This window comes from Drosophila persimilis, unplaced genomic scaffold (genome assembly GCF_003286085.1).
Source record: "Drosophila persimilis strain 14011-0111.01,24,50 unplaced genomic scaffold, DperRS2 tig00000477-arrow-pilon, whole genome shotgun sequence".
Taxonomy (NCBI): Eukaryota; Metazoa; Arthropoda; class Insecta; order Diptera; family Drosophilidae; genus Drosophila; species Drosophila persimilis.
Window position 1 is genome coordinate 2,802,982 of NW_020825313.1, and position 21,237 is coordinate 2,824,218.

The following is a 21,237-nucleotide window of genomic DNA, read 5'->3' on the forward strand; positions in this document are numbered from 1 at the left end:
AATTTGCAGTGGCTACGCAGCGCCCGACGACATGTTCAGACACGTTTTCTGTCTCTCTCGCACGCACTCTTTTTCGTGTCGTTTAAGAGAGCCAGTTGCGGTCGCAGCAGCAACTTACAACGTTTCAGGCGTAAAAACAAACAACGCAGATCGTCTTCCGACCCGTGAACATTCCACATATAAATGGCCATGGGAAAAACAATAATTTTCCAAATTCAGACCACATATTTTCAAGGATTGGCTTTGTGATTTGTTAATAGTCGAATGGCGAATGCAATACGTATCGGAAATCGAAGTCTTTTAAACTCGAACGGCATAGCCGTTGGGATCATCGGAATCCTGGGAAAGAGAACCTTCGAATTTTCTTTTAAGTATCGTCGTGTAAATCAAATTTCTCATAAATTTTCTTACCAACAAACGCGTACCGTTGCACAGTTTTGGTTGGTTTATGTTTCCAACCAATCTTTAGGTGTCAATTGTGCGCCTTGGGACATCCAAAGAGTTGACAAAATCAGGTGGATAGTTGGTGCCTCAATCTTCATTTGTAACACAATAAATAGATTTGAATAAATGGATCCAAACCAATGATCTCGATCTGAATTATGTAGTTTATGTCACCTTCATCTTTATTCTTAGCCGCTAAAATTGCTCGCTCACTCAATAATTATTTTTGTAGTTGGAAATGATATTTGGGAATACTTTGTTAATGAGCTCGTCTTTTGTTGTGATAAAGTTACAGAAATTCGGAGGAAATGAAATTAATCCGCTCGATTCCTCGACAGTTGCTCGACCATTACCGATAATCAGAAATTGCTCTGAAAAATCTTCAGCACATCTGCTTTTCATTTTGCAGTGCAGCCCTTATGTTTGTTGTCAGCTGAAGTTTCTTCACATAGCAAAATAAATTTTTTGATTTTATGCAAGCGGTTGGATCTTTCAATGTTCGGTTATGCGCCATTGTGCATTCGTCCCAGATGATGATTTTTGATGCTGAACAAAATTTTTTCTTTGCGAAGTTTTTTTCAATATTTTCAATAATTACCGGTAATTTTAATGCTAAATGAGCCGTACGGCATCCTTGTAACAATATGGCTGCTATTCCAGAAGAAGCAATATTGGATCTTCCACGAATAGTGGCTAAAACTATTGACCTGAGGAATGTCTTACCAGTTTTTGTTGGGGATTCAACAGGGGTACATTTTTTTGAACAGCTAAATTCAGTTCTCGATTAAATGCGTCATTCTTTTCACGATTCGGCGCTGGCATTCCTAAGCTGAGTAATAAACTACCGCATATGAAGTAACACATGTCTACAATCAATAGTAAAGCTTGGTTATGTATCTCCTCATTCATTTCAAGATCGGGGTTTCTGAAACTTACACGAAATACAAAATATTTTCTGACTTATTATCCTTGTATTCGGTGGGTTCGGAGGAGAGCATGTCGAAATAATGATAGCAAATAATATGCGTATCTGACTTGGAAATGTAGAGATAATAGCTTCCTCGATTGTCATGTCCTAATTTGTATCGTTTTCTGGTAAATTATGTTCTTCACAGGCAGCCCGATATGTTGGGAATATTGTTCCATTCACAGTGCGTAGTTACTTAAATGACGTTGAGCAACGCATATTATCAAGCAGCAACTGCAAAGAGAAGCATTCATCATTCTTTGGATGAACTGTATACATACGACCAAGAACGCACATCCAACTGTTGTCGACAACGAAATTTTTTTTTTCCCTGTGATAGTTTGACCGTTATCATCAGGTGATCGACGCCGATACAGTGGATAACCGCCATTTTCAGTGACGGTCTGCGCCGTTAATTTCTGTGGATATCGTTTGGAACACTTGCCGTCGACCATGCAAGATGATTGACGATTAATGGCGTCACACGGTCCATGAATCATATTTTAATTACGACATCATGTAGGTCTGGATCGGCTTAGTAATCGGGAATCTCAGCACATATGATATCATTTACTTGGTCTTGTTGAATTCTTTTCATTAACCAAATAAGAATGTGCGCGTGTGGCATGCCATTCGATTGAATACATCCAGCTTTGATTATTTCGAAAGACGCGTTCTTTAACAATATAGTTAATCAGGTACCTCATTTTTTGCTTGAATGCAGGTGCTGTGATGTTGTGCCTGGGAAGCAGCAATTGAACGAACAATTTTGGTTTACAGGTAAAAGTAATAAAGAGATCTGGCCGACCGTAATGACGAACATATGTATATTCTTGCATCTTGCCCATATTCATGCATATGACGTTGAGGTAGTATACGTCGCCGGCAGAATAGTTTTTTTTACCGATATTAGCTGCACTTCCTTCAGTACCAATTGCGTCACGTAAATGTAAATACTCTTCAGAACTCAATTTGGCTTGCTTTAGCCTAATAAAAGTTAAACGTTCCGTTTCTATTTTGACGTACATATCGACGGAATACTGCTATAATAATCGATGAAACCGCAGCAAAAAGTTGTCGGCATTTTTCAAAATCATCAAACGAGCTAACTTTCTTTGTAGTTTCTTCATTCAATGAATTTATCATTTTGATATTAAAATAATATCCATCATCTCCTTGCCACAACATGAGCGGGTACTGCAACGTGTCATATGAACGATGTGTTTCAGATATTTTTTGCTGTGGCCCAGTATCGCGATGTACAATCACAATATCACGTCTTTCCATGTTTTTTTACCAACAAGCAGGATAGCAACTTCATTTATTGATGGAGCATTAAATGTGCGTTCGTGTGCTCCAGATAGTCGTTTATCCGCTCTGATCACTACTTTTTAGTCATCATTTGGCATGTGCTCCAATGCACTCTGGAACAGCCTGACCAACGCATGATGTTCATGAAGTAGTTGCTGCAGACCTTTTTTGCTCTTTTCATTGCTGCATTTATCTCTTGACATCGATCAAGTTGTTCTTCCATGTTTCCCATGAAGAATATATGTACAAAATTATGCTGTGCATCTTCGAGAGGATGCAATTCGATGAATCTCTCCTTGTATCTTGAATTTCGGATTAAATCCTTGTTCATCGATAATTTTTGTTTCAAATGAGGTCATTTGGAAACAACCATTGTATTTTTAAATGTTTGCAAGAAAATTACGTAATTCGGGTGTTTCGGGACAAAGCAGTAAACGCAATGGCTCAGGTGGCGGAGTCAATAATGGCAATTTGACTTTTCCACTAAGGCGGGACAATCCGTTTCTCCGGAAAACTTCAATACGCCACAATATTCGCAAACAATGTGTATTGGCCCAATAAAAACGCAAGGATGCAAGCAGTAATCGGTGCTGCAATTGTATCGAAACGCTGCTCAATTGAAATCAGCTCTTGATAAGTCTACTTGCCTCGCTTTTCTCTTGTGTATGAGAAGCACGAAGTCGAGCCAAATCCACACGGCGCTCATTCATAGGTTCATTCCCTATATTTCGTATCCTTCTTAATTTACGGCTTTATCGGTAAAGATTTGATCGTCTTGATCGCGGCATTTTTAAAAATGAATTAAAAATAATACAAATTACAAATGTGAGGTATTTTTATTTGTTTTGGTTATTTACAATAGACGTCGGCCACTTAATTGTTATAGTTTTCAAAACATAGTTTCAATATATATTTTAAATAACCAAACCAAAAAAATAAAAAATACATCACTTATGGAAATCGGTTATTTTTTTAAGGTTATTCGATGTTTCCATACCGTACTAAAAGATGGCGCACCCTGTACATATTTATTTCGATTTACATTTTATAATGACAATATTCATTATATTAACAAACTCACAAATTTTCTTTTTTACCATTTTTTCTGCAATTGCTTTCCAATTTGCCAACAGGCTGTGTCATTCTATTCATAAACATTATAGTAGCTACTCAGATGGTTATTACTCATCATATTATTTTAGATGTATGATGTATGTGTCGTTACTTACTAGAGGTCTGCATGGCTCCATTCAAAACAAAAGTCCAGCAACATTCGAATTGAATAGAGTTGAAGGAGTGCGACGCACACAACGAATTGAGTTATGCGAGTTATGAATGCAAGAATGTGTTGGCTTCATATTTGTTAACATTAAATTGTATGATTGATAATAAATGAATGCGCAAACCTAAATGAATACAACCGAACAGAACCGAAAATTCGAATAAACCGACTTTTTGCATGCGTACTCTATGCATTCGTTCATTGCTTGGGTTTTTCGTTCTTCTTGTTCTTCTTTTCCCTAAACACAGCAAAATAACAACAATTGAAAGGATAGTGCTGACAGTGTTGCCAAATCAGTTATTAGTTTGTTTATTTCTTACTTTTTATTTGATTTTAAACGACATTTTCTCAAATGCATCTTAAAGCAACTTGAACAGAAGTGAACAAAAAACCACGCAGCAAGCAATCGAGCGGAGAACAAATGCATCTTGTTTGTGCTATTTTTTGTATTATGTATTCCACGAGAACAAGTACAGCGATTTACTTACCATTTTGGTGTATATTGCATGGCGTGGCATCGGTAAAAACTTACTGAATCCACACTGTACTGTAACGTTTGTTCGCGGTTTACGGTTATTTGTCGACATCAAAAACAAAGGCGGGTTTTTTCTGGTTAACTGCCGCTGTCAGGCCGATCGTCTGTAGAGCGTGCAATCATGGAACTTTGTCCAATTGGTTAAAATCGATGGAATAATGAAGAAAGAATATTATCTTCACGTTTTAGAAGCCAATTTGTCAAATTTGATAGACAAATGTGTCTACCCCATATCCAAGGTCACTTTCTAGCCAGACGATAACCCGAAGCACACGGCTAAATTCGGAAAAATCGTCCCAATAATTTTCACTTAATCCAGTGGCCTGCTCAATAGCCCAGATCTAAATCCCATTGAACATCGATGGGCTCTGCTTAAAAAACATTGGAAAGTATGTGTCTTCATCAAAGGGATTGGATGAGTTTTTGGGAGCGCGTGAAGTCAGAGTGGCGCATAAAACCTTGCAAGCACATACTAAATTTAGTCGAGAGTATGCCAAAACTTATTCGGAAGGTGATAAAAGCTAGGGACCTTTGTAAAAAATATATTTAAAAAATTATTAATGTAAAAAATTTGAAACGTAAAAAGTTGATACATGGAATTTTTTGAAAAAAATTAAAATCTCTTAATGAGAAGAATCTATTCGAATTAAAATGATTGTTTTTTTTTCTTTCTCACTAAAGTAAAGAATCCATGAGAAAAAAATCACACGCAATTTTAAAAGTTGTACAGGCGTTTAAACTGAAAAGTGATGAGCATGTATGCACACGTGCTCTCCACTGTATGTATTTTTGTACGTGTGCATAGAAAACGACATGTACAAATTGGTCGATCTGCTTTCAATTTATTTTCTGAAATTGTGGTGGAGGACGCAAATCCTTTTGCGAAATAAGGCAAATATTTTAAATTTAAATTGATTCTTAAATTAAATTAAATAAGCTCATACATCTGCCAAAAAATGTAGCAACTGTGAAGGAAACCACGCTGCCAACTATAGGGGTTGGTCGGTATATAAAATATAAAATATATAATCCGACAAAACTTGCTATATATACAATCAACTACCACCCAGGAGTTTATTTGCTAAGGCGTTAAATAACACGAACTAATCGTACGCCTCAGTCTCCAAACAAAAACTTTAACAAACCACAGCAGGAATAATGAAGCATCAGGCATCGCAGCAATGACTAGAAATTGATACCCAACATACTTCTGCAAATACATCCCGATTGCCTAGTGGAATTAAATCAATAGTGATAACTATAACAAACACAATGGCGGCAATACAACAAACGATGCAGAATCTTTTGCGCAATTAAAATCTCCTCGAGCTCCTAATCAAACAGAAATTTACTTAAATGGTTTTTCTTAATATATCTATCTACGAATGGCATTTCGCAGCAGTTGCAGTTTCTCGATCAATATGATCTTTGCGCCATGCTCATATCCGAGACTCACCTAACTAACAAAAATTATTTTCATCTCAATGGCTACAACTTCTATGCGACAAGTCATTCTGATGTAAAGGCTCATGGAGGTACTGGAATTCTGATCAAGCGTCGCATTTGTTATCATCTGTTCAGTTGCAGAAATATGTTTAAGTAATAGTGTATAATACCCGTCGGCATAACACAGTGGCACCGTGACACAGTGTTCTACGTAACATGCAATATAATACCTCACGACAACACACTAGCCACTGCAGTGAGTTCTGCTGACAATGCACTCTCTCCGCAGAGTGCGAAGACAGCGGGGCATTTGCTGACCATCAAAATGTCGCAATTGCCCACCAGACACTAAAATTATCCATAATACACAAAACATATATTTTACAGACTCAGCACGTTTGTACCTTTTGATTACCTATAAATAAGAATCATTTTTATTAATAAAGTCAGTATCAGAAACAGTACCATAACTGCCTGCCACTCATCTTCCATCGCAATCATCAGAGGCTGTCGCCGTGTCTTCAGACCCTCCCTTGCGCACCGTAGGATACCCACTCCGCAGTCCAACTGGTTCAAGTTCTAGTTGCGACGACCAAACTGTAGACGGTTTATGTACCGTATGCAACCCAGCTTCCTACACACTCACACACACTAACATTTGGTGACCCCGACGTGAGCTCCTCCCTCCGGTAGCTACCAAAGAAAGCGGTCTGATCCAGCAGTCCGCAAAGGATTACAGCAAACTTCTTTCACTATGTCGCCGACAAAAGGCCATAGTAGAGTCCGTTAAACGCAATCTGAAACAGCTTTCAGAGGCGGAAGGACGCACATCAAGTGATTTGATTAAATCACTATGGACTCAAGCGCAGGAAGTCCACTTCACAATTCATCAGGAATACGAGGACCCAGTGGAAGGAGGATATGACATGGAATCCTACCTAACACTGGAAAGTAAGGTCCAAAGAGCATTGGCAAAATCAGCCCCACCAAACACGGATAACGTGCAGCTTCCACGCATCAGCATCCCAAAGTTTGATGGGGATCTATTAAAATGGACCCAGTTCTTCGATCTGTTCTCATGCATGGTGCATGAGACCAACATGCCTACGGTGAAAAAGATGTGGTATCTTAAAACCACCGTTACCGGCGAGGCAGAAAGATTGATTCGACATATCGATCTAAAGGAAGAAAATTATGAAGCCGCTTGGGAAATACTAGTTGACGCATACAACAAATCCCAGAGATGTTTCAAAAACGGTACTGAACCGCTTCCTCAATCACCAAACAATTAATGACGATCCCAAGTCATTAAAAGAGTTGTATATAACAACCAAAGAATCCCTTGCATCACTAAAGGGATTGGGCATCAATATATCTACATGGGATCCGATATTGATTGCCATTATCAGAAACAAACTGGATGTAACAAATAAGGCCTTGTATGAGCAATCATTGGGAAGCTCAAAGGACATTCAGGCGCTGGATACGATGCTTCAGTTCTTGGAGCAAAGAATTCGGGTTCTAGGAACCAGTAAGAAGCAACCAGCATCAAGGAGAGAGCTAAAAGGCACGACATGTGCATCAGCAAACACAGGAAGAGCGCGAGCACCCTTATGCACATTCTGCAAGAAAGCAAGCCATTGGCTCTACGGATGCGAAGAATATCGCTCCAAATCTCCATCAGAACGACTAAATTGGGTACAAAAACAAAAAATGTGCGTTAATTGTTTTAGAACAAATCACAAAACAAACGCATGCCCTGGTCGAAACTGCTTCAAGTGTGACAAGAAGCACAACACGATGCTACATTTGGAAACAGCATCAGGCGCAGCTCCGACGGTTGGTGCAGCAAGTAACAATAGTTACAATCTTCTGGCCACAGCAAAGGTGGCAGTAGAAGCCAACAACGGGCAGGTTGCTAATTTCAGAGCACTGCTAGATTCAGGATCACAGATAAACTTGATCTCTGAACGAATGACATCAATGTTGTCACTCAAACTAAAAGACACAACATTGCGGATCGAAGGAATTGGAGGTCAATCAAAGACCAGCAGAGCACGAGTAAATGTGCTCATGAAATCCCTTCACAATGGTTTTACGCAAAGAATTGAAGCGTTCGTATTACCACAGATAATAGCTGACCAACCAGCTCAGGCACTCGATCCAGAGAGCTTAAACATACCAAGCAGGATCTCACTGGCAGATCCAAACTTCCATACGCCAGGCAAAATCGACATGCTAATCGGAGCCGAGCATTATTACTCGCTGCTGCTACCAGATCAACAGCAGCTAAGGACAGGAGGCCCTCTGCTACAAAACACGAAACTGGGATGGATTGTGGCAGGAAAAGTCAAATCTGCCCACAAGTCCTCACCCATTTGTGCAACGGGAGTAAACGAGCTCATGGAAAGATTCTGGACTCTGGACAATCTAGAGACGGAAGACAAACCACGCACTCCAGTGGAGGCACGATGCGAAGCTCATTTTATAGAAAATCTTCAGACAGCTTCAGACGGCCGCTTTATTGTAAAGCTCCCATTTTCCGAACACCCTTCAGCCCTGGGGGAGTCGTTGGAAACCGCAACAAAAAGATTCCTAGCGTTGGAGCGGCGAAGCTCAACAGAAACTTGGAAGAGTTATGTGGACTTCATGGAAGAGTATGAACGACTAGGACATATGAAGATTGTCCCAGCATCAAAAGTTCCCAAAAGGCACTACTTCATTCCACATCATTGTGTACTCAAACCTGAGAGCACCACCACAAAGCTTCGGGTAGTATTCGATGCCTCATGCAAATCCACAAGCGGGAAATCTTTGAACGACATTCTGCAGGCGGGACCCACCGTTCAGAGCGAACTTATGTCCATTCTGCTACGATTTCGGATTCATAAGTACGTGTTCACAGCGGACATAGAAAAGATGTACCGGCAAGTGTGGATGAACCCGGAGGATCAATTCCATCAGATGATAGTCTGGAGAAACAATCCATCCGAAGAGATCAGGTACTACCGCCTGAAAACAGTAACATATGGGACAACAGCTGCTCCGTTCCTAGCAACGAAATGTCTGGATCATTTGGCAATACAATACAAAGACAGACTACCAGTCGGATCAACAACATTAAAAACCGATTTCTATGTTGACGACTGTCTAACTGGAGCAAACACGATTCCAGAGGCAATTCATGTTCGACAAGAACTAAATAAGATATTACTACCGTCCGGATTCAAATTGCGCAAGTGGTGCTCCAACAATGAGCAACTTCTCCAAGGAATCCCCAAAGAGGATATTGTAACCGATGTAAAACTAGGAGAGACACTAGAGCACTACAGCGTGAACACTCTGGGTCTCATCTGGATGCCAAAGAAGGATACATTGTGTGGACGAACACAGAAAAGCCAGGCTACACGCATCACCAAACGGGTGGTATGCTCCGAACTGGCCCAAATCTTTGACCCACTAGGACTCTTTGCACCAGTGGTAGTCAAGGCAAAAATCTTCATGCAACAACTTTGGGAGCTCAAACTGGATTGGGATGACGAATTACCATTGCAACACCAAACCGAATGGAAAGAATACCGGGACGACTTACAAACTTTGAACAAAATGCAAATTCCCCGGCATATCTACGATGGAAAAATTCCAGTTACACAAGAACTCCATACGTTTGTAGATGCATCAGAACGAGCATATGGCGCAGCAGTATATGTACGCGCTACATACAAAAACAACCAAGTGTCAGTAAGACTGCTCTGTTCGAAATCACGTGTGGCGCCGACAGCCAAACAATCGCTACCACGGTTAGAACTTTGTGCTGCAGTCCTCGGTGCCGAGCTCACAAATCGAGTCCGACAGGATCTGCACATGGACATTAACACGGTTTCAGGATGGCTTTGGAGTGATTCCACAGTTGTGTTATCCTGGATAAACGCATCGTCATCAACATACCATACCTTTGTGGCGAATCGAATCGCCAAAATCCAGGCATTAACAAACCAGTCACAATGGCGTCACGTGTCATCGGCCAACAACGCAGCCGATGTCCTGTCAAGAGGAATCGCAGCAAGCAGGCTGGCAGATCACAATCTGTGGTTATATGGACCACTATTCTTGCACGGATCTCGAGACAACTGGACGAAGGCACCCAACATAGAACCCAGCAATCTTGAGAGAAAGGCTAAACAAGTAAGCTTGCCAATCACACCCAGCGCACTTGGGGATGAATTATATACTTGCAGACATAGCAACTCGTTTCACAAACTGCAACGCATTGTGGCTTATATGTTACGCTTCTGCTACAAAACCAACAGAGCGAACACCACGACGCTCTGCGCAGAAGAACTGACTCACGCCCGCACTATAATCCTGCGAACCATACAACAAGTCGAGTTTACAGCAGAGTTAAAACAGTTCCAACGATATAAGACTGTGGATAGAAAGAGCTCGATCATATCGTTATCTCCCTTCCTAGGAGACGATGAGCTCATCCGAGTTGGTGGTAGACTTGAAGAAGCCCTACTTCCATACAACGCAAAACACCCAGTTTTGCTGCCTTACAATGACCCAATCGTTAAAATGATTTTGCGGGAGCTACATGAGGAGAACATGCATTGTGGTGCTCAAGCATTAAGGGCAATCGCAAGACAACAATATTGGATTATCAATGACAAGACAATGGCTAGAAGCATCATCCACAGCTGTGTTAGATGCACCAAGGCTAGACCAAAGCTGATGCACCAGATCATGGGCAATCTCCCAGCACAACGACTCCCAGCAGTCGACTACTGTGGACCAATCTCGATCCAGATAAGGCATATATCGCCGTGTTCTGCTGCTTTTCCACAAAGGCAGTACACCTGGAGCTGGTAAGCGACCTGACCACAGATGCATTCTTGGCCGCCCTGCGTCGATTCTTAAGCAGACGTGGGAAGTGCCAAACTATTCATTGCGACAATGCAACGAACTTTGTGGGTGCAAACAACCAGCTTAAAGAATTAGAAGACTCTATATGCAGCTCAAAGGCAAGTGCTCTGATCACGAATCATTGCAACAAAAAAAAAGTGGATTTTAAATTCATTCCTCCCAGGGCCCCATCGTTTGGCGGCCTCTGGGAAGCGGCGGTAAAATCAGCAAAAAGGCTGTTGAAAACAACCACCAACACAGCCTCATTGACATTTAAAGAACTAAACACAGTGATAATCGAAATTGAAGCAATTCTCAACTCTCGACCCATCACTCCAATGTCAAATGATCCCACTGATACAATAGCGCTCACCCCAGGACACTTCTTGATTGGTGAACCATTGACAACGCCTCCTGACGTCAATGCTGATGACCAAGGAAGAACATTGGTCAAGCGCTGGGAATTGGTATCGCGCCTAAAGCATTCATTCTGGAAACAATGGTCTACAGAATACCTCCAAGAATTGCAAGCTCGGCATAAAGCTTGTATACAATGACTTGGACCCATATTGGAAGGATATGCAACTAATGTCTGTGCCCTGAATTAAAAAATGTTCCGGCATGTAACTCCATAGTTCAACACTTTCAACATGTGTATAACGAGCTACAAGCAGGAAGCGTTTTAATGAAAAACTCTCGAAAACGCAGATCGCCGCTGGACATCATAGGAAATGTAGCAAGCAGTCTTTTTGGTGTTCTCGACGCAAAATACGCAGAAGAGATGACTCAAGTAATTGAGAAAGTGAAAACCAATGAAGACTTTCTACTACATCTGCTCCAAAACCAAACATCAATTGTCGACGCGACAATAAACGTAGTCAGAAAAGACAAAGTAACAACTGATAATCGCCTAAAAATTTTGGAACAGCATATGGCTACTATCAACCGAGAAAGAGGGTCGTATCACAGCGATCATCTGACTCAAGCGTACTTAGGACTAATAGCACAATTAACGCTGCTCACAACAACTCTCCAACGAATGCAGTCCGACATATCTGATGTCCTAATCGGTATTCATCATCGGAGAATAAGCCACACGCTGGTGTCTCCCGAGCAACTAATAGACCAACTAGACCAGATACGGGGTCATTTGCCACAAGATCAAATGCTGCCGGTCACAACGAAGGAGGTGATTCAACTATACAGAATCATGCGAGCCGAAGGAACCCCGACTGCAAAACACGTCATCTTCAAGCTGACGCTACCGCTGGTCTCAACAGCTCAGCTCGAAGTCTTCAGCATCATCCCAATTCCGTTTTGGGATTCAACAAGCTGGAGTCTATTTGACCTCAGAACCACCATAGTAACGGTTAACATCCACCGAGACCAGTTCATGGGCACTACCCAAGAGGAATTCCGACGTTGTCTTAAAGTACACAACGAGGAGTTCATCTGCTTTGACCATCAGACGATCTTCAATGTGGACAATCGCTGTGAGTTTCAACTGTTTAACAATAAAACAGAAACACTGTGTCAGGTAACACACACAAAGGCTGACACGGTGTGGCTAAAAACTCAGCATTCAAATATATGGATCTTCGCAACGCATTCTACAACTAAACTTCAAGCAGTATGCAACGGAGTTCCGTCAACCATAACACTGGAAGGAACTGGTCTACTCTCCATGTCCCCTGGTTACACTGCTCGCAATACTAAAGTAAGCATCAGTACCTTCAGCACCACAATCAGCGAAATAAAATCGACTTACACTCACTCGGTTTGGTGACGTGAACCCACCGGAGACACCACCCTCGCCACCAATGTGGCAACTGAAGAACCAGACATCAGACTTTCTTCAAGAACTTGATGATCTACACCAGCAACTATCAGCCATCAATCATCACGAGCTGCCACACCATCTCACCACCGTGCAGCATCATCAACTCGCTGCTTATGCAGCCCTAGCAATATAAATTCTATTGATCATTGCCTTCATCTTCCGGAAGAAGTATCAACTATGGAAACCAAGGCCATCAAATCCCGATCCAGCCATGTCATCACCCCCTATACCCCTTGCACGCCGGTTTACCGTCGACTTGAACGATGGTTGAACACAGTCTCAACGGCCGGGAGAATGTTCAGTTGCAGAAATATGTTTAAGTAATAGTGTATAATACCCGTCGGCATAACACAGTGGCACCGTGACACAGTGTTCTACGTAACATGCAATATAATACCTCACGACAACATACTAGCCACTGCAGTGAGTTCTGCTGTCAATGCACTCTCTCCGCAGAGTGCGAAGACAGCGGGGCATTTGCTGACCATCAAAATGTCGCAATTGCCCACCAGACACTAAAATTATCCATAATACACAAAACATATATTTTACAGACTCAGCACGTTTGTACCTTTTGATTACCTATAAATAAGAATCATTTTTATTAATAAAGTCAGTATCAGAAACAGTACCATAACTGCCTGCCACTCATCTTCCATCGCAATCATCAGAGGCTGTCGCCGTGTCTTCAGACCCTCCCTTGCGCACCGTAGGATACCCACTCCGCAGTCCAATTGGTTCAAGTTCTAGTTGCGACGACCAAACTGTAGGCGGTTTATGTACCGTATGCAACCCAGCTTCCTACACACACACACACTAACATTATCATTTGCACAACTTATCTACAGGCAACATCAATCCATATGGAATCTCAAAGCGGTAACCTTAACCTAGCCGCATTGTACTGCCCACCGCGCTTCTCCGGTTTTGAAGAAGAATTTGTAAAATTCTCGATCTATTAGGTGACCGCTTTATAGCGCCTGGTGACTACAATGCGAAGCACACCCATTGGAGATCTCGACTCAGCAACCCTAAAGGAAGACAACTATATAATGCTATAATCACATCACGAAACAAGCATGAGATTATTTGTCCGGGCCGGCCTAAATATTGAGCCCCAGATCCAAAGAAGCCACCCGTCTTGATTGATTTTGCAGTTGCAAGAAGAGTGCTGCAGGCTCAGATTCGTGTAGAACACTTAACAGATCTATCATCGGATCACTCGCCAATCCTACTTCACCTTTATGACCAGGTTTTTATACCCGATACTCAAAATGAGGGGTATATTAGATTTATGGTGAAAATGGATGTGTGTAACGTCCAGAAGGAATCGTTTCCGACCCTATAAAGTATATATATTCTTGATCAGCATCAATAGCCGAGTCGATTAAGCCCTGTCTGTCTGTCCGTCCGTCCGTCTGTCCGTCCCCTTCAGCGCCTAGTGCTCAAAGACTATAAGAGCTAGAGCAACGATGTTTTGGATCCAGACTTCTGTGATATGTCACCGCTACAAAAATATTTCAAAACTTCGCCCCGCCCACTTCCGCCCCCACAAAGGACACAAAGAAAATCCGTGGCATCCACAATTTTAAAGATATGAGAAAACCAAAAACGCAGAATCGTAGAGAATGACCATATCTTTTAGACTGCAGAATCTGAATTGGATCGTATTATTATTATAGCCAGCATCAAGAAAACAATTTCATTTTTTCTCGCCCTGTCTCTCTCTAACACACACGTAGCATATGCGGCCTTGCTTAGAGTAAACATTAGCGCCTAGATCTCAGAGACTATAAAAGCTAGAGCAACCAAATTTGGTATCCACACTCCCAAGATATCGGACCGCGACGAGTTTGTTTCAAAATTTCGCCACACCCCCTTCCGCCCCCGCAAAGGACGAAAATCTGGGGATATTCACAAATCTCAGAGACTATTAACGCTAGAGTAACCAAATTTGGTATCCGCACTCCTGTTAGATTTCACTATAAAACGTATATCTCAAAATTTCGCCTCATCCCCTTCCGCCCCCCCAAAGGACGAAAATCTGTGGCATCCACAATTTTGAAGATACCAGAAAACTAAAAACGCAGAATCATAGATAATGATCATATCTATCAGGTTGCTGGATGAGATCAGATCATTTTTATAGCCAAAGGGAACAAATAAATTTGCACTGGCTACGCAGCGCCCGACGTCACGCTCAGACTGATTTTCTGTCTCTCTCGCACGCACTCTTTGTCGTGTCGTTTAATATTCGCGGCGTCTACCGGAGGAGAGCCATACTGACTTAGTATCGGGTATAAATGTAGAGTTGCGGTGTACGCAGCAACTCACAACGTTCCCCCTCGTTTAACCTCTAGAAAGAGAGATTTGATAAAAGTCACGAAATATACACATAAGTTTCCATTCTGTATTAGTTCCCATTAGTTGCATCATTAGTGGCTGTAATGTTACTTGCTGCATAACACTGCACTCCAATAGTTACAGGTAATCAAATTCACAACAGCAGTCGTGCTCCAAGGCATATTGAAGAGCTGCTACGCGATAAGAAAAGGCTTTGGCGAGAATGGCAAGCACATAGATCTCCTGCCTTGAAGGAGCGGTTAAAAATAGCCAACCATCTACTACGCAAAGCCCTAGAAGATGGGAAAACCCGATCCCAAACATACTATATGAAGCAACTCTCCCAAAACAGCAAACGATTCCTACTTTGGGAAGCTAAGTCAGGTGTAAGTCCACCATTGAGAGTAAATCTCCGTTACGTGCAGAAACTGGGTAGTGGGCTCTCAACATCAAAGAGAAGGCAAAACGTCTTCAAACCAAATCAAGCATCAAATAGCTTTGTGCTCCCACTAACCAATAATTTTGCTTACATGCTTACAACAACATCGACCTTCGGAGATGATACCATCATGCCATCCTCAGTCGCTCCAAGTGCCCTGCAAGAGCAACGGAACACTTATCATCTCATCTCGTGGCCTTGGAAAATGTCTAGCAGACTGGTGCAAACATTTCACCTTTACCCTAAACAGACAAACTTGCCCACCAGTGCACACTGGGCGGAATTCCCAAATAAGTGGGGTTGAACCAAATGTTAATTATATTTCAATATATTCAAAGTATAATCCTTATATATGAAAAATTAATAAATGTTTTTGCTAAAAATGCAACCGTGTCATTCTGATCAAGCTTCAAAGTCAATTGATGAGTCAGCTGATTCTTGCGATAAAATTGGCGCGAAATTTTTATTCACTTTGGCAAATTCACACATTGCAAAAATAAAATATGAAATATGGACTTTAAAGGCCCGGTTATGTAGATTGAATAACAAAAAACATTTTGTGTTAAAATGTGTTATGTTATATATGTTAATTGTTTTGTATTGTCAAAAAAAAAAGAGAAAACCAGACCAATGTGTTCTTGTGTGGAGTAAAAACCAACCTGTGTGTTTGTGCGTTATATAATGTATGCGAAAATAAAGTAGGAAATGTGTATTAAAAGTAAGTAATAATCCTGTTTGCGGCTTTTGCGGTACTTTGATCAGCTTGAGTTTAGTCATGCAACGCTGCTAGACGAATGGATTGACAACAGACGAAACTCTACCACGCTTGCAAACTGGATAGTTTGCCAATTGACGGAATGCTCACTGACCAACGAAAACATTAGTGAAATTAAGAAAGTTAGAAGCTTTGCTATTTATATTTCTTCAAATCTGCAAAAGTGCAACCGAAATGTGTGCACATTTATAAAAAGCATTCACAGTGGCTATCAATGCGCATACAAATTGTTTTGGAAAATAAAGAAGAGACGCAAAGTCTTCAATTGGGTAGACCAAAGCTAACTTATGATGAAGCAGAGCCCCGTCTAAAACGAAAACCATCTGCCATTTAGCAATCAGTAATAAAAACGATAACAAACTTTTAATTAACGCAGCAACAATGTCAGCCAGGAAATCATATGAAAATGATACTGCATTTGTACTTAAAAATTTTAGCACTTCTAAAAGCGACGCTACTGAAGCTTTAAGAAAGCTCGATATTTTAGAACCAATACCTTTAACAACCAATGATGCTTTGGAATTTTTGCTGAAACATTTTTTAAGCAAACGATTACATAATACAATTCGTCAAATAAGCAAACAGCATTATTGTGACATATGCCCAAGCTACCAAAATGTCCAATTGCAATTGAGACCTAAGGGAATAACTGTTACAGAAACTATGACAAAAGTTGCCTTGCAAGATTTGTTAAACTACACTGCCAGCCGCATAATAATGTTACAGGAGGAGTTATTCGCTAACTTAGAAGGAAATTCTAGTATTAAATTAATTGCGAGTTACGGATACGATGGATCAACTGGTCAAAGTATGTATAAAAAAAGATTTTAAACGAAGGAACCGGATACTGTTGATCAATCTTTGTTTGTTACTACCGTTATACCTCTGAAGCTTATCGATGAAGGAACAATTTTCTTAAATAATAGAACTCCGCAGTCTGCAAGATTTTGCCGACCCCTCAAAATGGAATTCGCCAAAGAAAAAAAGATCATATTCTTGCAGAAAAAAGCAATTTGGATATCCGAATAAAAAACAAATGAAAAGAAGATCACTGTCTCATACGACCTTCACATGTTTCTTATAGATGGGAAAGTTTTAAACGTTTTAACGGGCACAAAATCTTGCCAATTGTGTTCAATATGTGGTGCAGGCCCAAAACAATTTATGGAAAGTTATGATACAAATTCCTTTAAGCATTTTCAATATGGGATAAGTCCACTTCATGCTTGGATACGCATTTTTGAATTGCTGCTTAAAATATCATATAGAATGGGGTTTAAAAAATGGCAAGTAAGAAACGAAAATGACAAATTGGAAATGATTGCAAAAAAAAAAACACACACACAAAGAAGATTGTAGTAAGAAATGGGATTTCATGTGGATAAGTCAAAACAGAATGGAAGCGGAAGCTCGAACGATGGCAACACTGCGAGAAAAGCTTTTTCAAATACGAAATTATTCGCATTAATTTTATAACTCGATTTGGAGTTACTTGAGAGTCTGCATACTATTTGAATAGCTATTAATTGCAAATTTGCAATCGGGGCTTTAAAATTTCTCAGATAGAATTAGATCATACATGTTGCATTACTCTTGGTATCCTATGTCACCAACTCTCCATAAAATTTTAGTTCATGGATCACAAATAATAACTGCATCAGTGATGCCGGTAGGCTGTCTTGGGGAAAATGCGTCTGAAGCGTAAAATAAATTGTACAAGCGTGACCGGCCAATGCACGCTCGACACAATTATCGGGTAAATAATACGAATGACGGATGTATTCCAATGATCTATGGACTCATCAGATCCCCTCATCTCAAGTATATCTTTTAAGAAGAGGGCAGCTCGACATAAAAACAAACCTTTTCGCGAGATCCCATTGAGCATTTATAGGATATAAATCAATATTCGTTTGAATTATCTGTACAAAACAACTAAATGATAATTTAACATATGTAAATTGTTAGAAATAGTTAAATAGTAGAATAAATTAATAAAGAACCTGGCATTAAGTAAGAATTTGATCAAAATAAGAATTGTTTATCAACATTTTTTTTTTATATTTTTATATTTACCACTATTACATCAAAATTACAAACAGAATAATCCATTCCCTTCAAATTTTAGTATTTTTGTATAGCTCTTATGACTTTCCTTTGTGATCACGTATACGCCTTGTTGCCATGTATGGGCTATTGGGGTAGGCGTGGTCAAATGAACTTAAAATTTTGTTATAATATTTAGAGTGCTATATTTATCAAATACACCAAGTTTCAGCTCGATATCTGCCTTAATCGACTTTATGCCACTTATTTGGGAATTTCGCCCAGGGAACTGAACAACATCAAAATTCCACAAATTCCGAAGTAACATACCTTGGTGTCCACTTGGATAGACGGCTCACTGGGCGTAAACACATCGAAGCTAAGAGAAATCTATTCAAATTTAAAGCTAGTTTTCTAAATTTGCTTATAAACGTCCGTTCTCCACTAAAATAAAACTGGAATACAGAGTACTTTTGTAAAATGCAGTTCTCAAACCAATTTGGACATATGACTTCGAACTATAGGCAAACGCTTGCATAAGTAATCAAGAAATAATCCAAAGGGCTCAATCGAAAATACTGAGAACTATAACTGGGGCACCATAGTACATACGGAATAAAAATATTCATGAAGACTTAAATGTAGAATCTGTGAAAGATGAAATCGCCTAAGTAAAAGTAAAGTATCAGATCAAACTCTTGGCCGGTCCGAATAGGCTGGCACAGTTTTTAACTTAGCAAGCTAGCCATACACGACTCCGGTGATAAGACCTCCCCCCCATCAAATAATACTCTAAGTAATGAATTTTAATTAATTAAATAAATGTATTAGATTAAGATTTACCTACTTGTCGAAAGTATCCAAGAGAGAAGATTCGATAAATACAATAATACAATACAATACAAAAAAAAAATTTAATTCATATTTCTAAGAAATTAAATATGATAACAGATCATTTTATTTTTTTTATTATCCTGCGTTACCCAACAGCTCGATATTATCAATAGTCCATAGATTATAGCCAGTGGTGCAGCAGTTAAGTAAATCCCTATTATTGTTTGTTGTTTGCACTGCCAACTGTACCACATTGTACAATTTATGCATACATACATAAATCCCTTACGTCAGCAGCCTATGAAGCCGTTCTCTAGCGTCTTTCTTTTGCCTTCTCTATATCTATCAATCTGTCGCGCTCTCGCTTGCATTAGGGCATGTACAATTTGGCACACCTGCCCTTGACTTTGATCGGGATCTAGCAATTACTTCTTGCACATCTGTAGTTCTTCAACCCGACACCGTCTTGAGCCGACCCCCGCTTCTTCAATCTGACCCCGTCTTGACTCGAGCTAATCATCGAACAGACTCGTCGTCTTCTTGTCGTAAACCATCGCTATCCCTTCGACTTTGTATATACACCCAGCGGAAAAAAAACCGCACTCTGATATTTCATGCGTATTTTACTACTCCATTTTTTACTTCTTGAACAAATGTTATCCGATTTGTACAATTTATTTATTGTGTCAATAAATCCATTCCTAACCAAAGTATATACTGATGTCATATTCACATAATTAAAAACAAAGTTCTTCTAAAATTTCCTCTTACTCTATGCTTGTTCTCTATGTTTTTGGCTTTCGCTGTCTTATTTTGGCTGTCATAAGTGACATTCTCTATCGGATTGGGGCCGGGACTGTTAGATGACGAATCTAAGTACTTAATGTCCTATTCCGGCTTCATGTCTGTCTGTCGTTGAAAAAAAATTGAAACTCGTTGAATGCATTCTTAAAATAAAAAAATATCAAAGAATCACTTACAGAGCGTGCTCGATGACAAGGTGCAGAATCGTCGTAAAAGATGGAATCATCTTCTCTCTCAGTAACTGATTCCATACTGGATAAAATTTCTCTGCGAATAATTTAATCTTTCTTTTTTAAATTCATTATTAAATAAGCTATGTTAATAGTTTTAACTCTAACCTCATTGTATATAAATAAATAAATAAATTTTTACATTCACCATACCCTACCATACCATTATTTATCATAATGCTTTACGGTTGCAATGCAATAATTTTCGGCAAAGCTTTATATGATTCATTACCACTCAGATTCACCCCAATTAGATTTTTCTTTAGACCAATTTAATCAAGCACTCTTTATTCGAATATGCAGATGTGGCTTTTTGCTAGGTGACCTTCTTATTAAAGACGCCTCCTTTGGCCGACATTCTAGCCCAAATACATGGCATTGCTGCTCCTCTGATGCTATCTCAACAACATTTTTGAACCAGTCTTGAGGCTCGTTTCATAATAACACGATCCCATTGCTAAGATTGGTGCCACAAAATATTGTTTAATTACTAATTTAAAAAAAGGTCTGAATTACGTTGAATTTTTTTTTAGTTTACAAGAAAAAAATTAACTCATTTGAAAAAGAATAAGTTTTGGTTGTAAATGTCATTTTTCTATTTTATTTTATTTTAATTTTTTCTTCCGTTTGATCAAATTTGTCGAAAAAGCGTTACAAACGTGTGATTTTAGATATTATTTGTTTCTAAGTATATGAATATAATATAAGACCAAATAGGTGTGTACTTTTTTTAGGAATTGATTGGATTTTTTTTGTCTCTGGGTGTAAAAATGGGACTTGATTGAAAAACAAGAATTTAAACCTAAAAGTATGAGAAACCCTTTGACAGGGTTGCAGCACTTTTTACCTAATATGATGATAAAGTTAAACAACCGTTCTGATATGATTCTCTGTCTCAACAGGACTTCAAGTAACAGGCATCGAAAGTTACAGCCGTTCAGGTACACGTGAGCCGAATACTTTGCCGTGGCAAAAGACTTCTGATAATTACAAAAATTACAAAACACCAATTAATTATAACAAAAATATAAAATAAATA

The 21,237-nt window shown here is 39.7% G+C and overlaps 1 protein-coding gene across 1 annotated transcript in view; it reads left to right on the plus strand.

Moving 5' to 3' along the window:
• LOC113566061 overlaps positions 1-21,235 on the plus strand; it is a 57,018-nt gene extending 35,783 nt beyond the window's left edge. The window contains exon 3 of the mRNA XM_026989969.1: positions 21,101-21,235. Within this exon, the coding sequence (XP_026845770.1) occupies positions 21,101-21,149 (49 nt within the window). The 3' untranslated portion in view covers positions 21,150-21,235. The remainder of the gene's footprint in view (positions 1-21,100) is intronic.
• Positions 21,236-21,237: the final 2 nt, after the last annotated feature.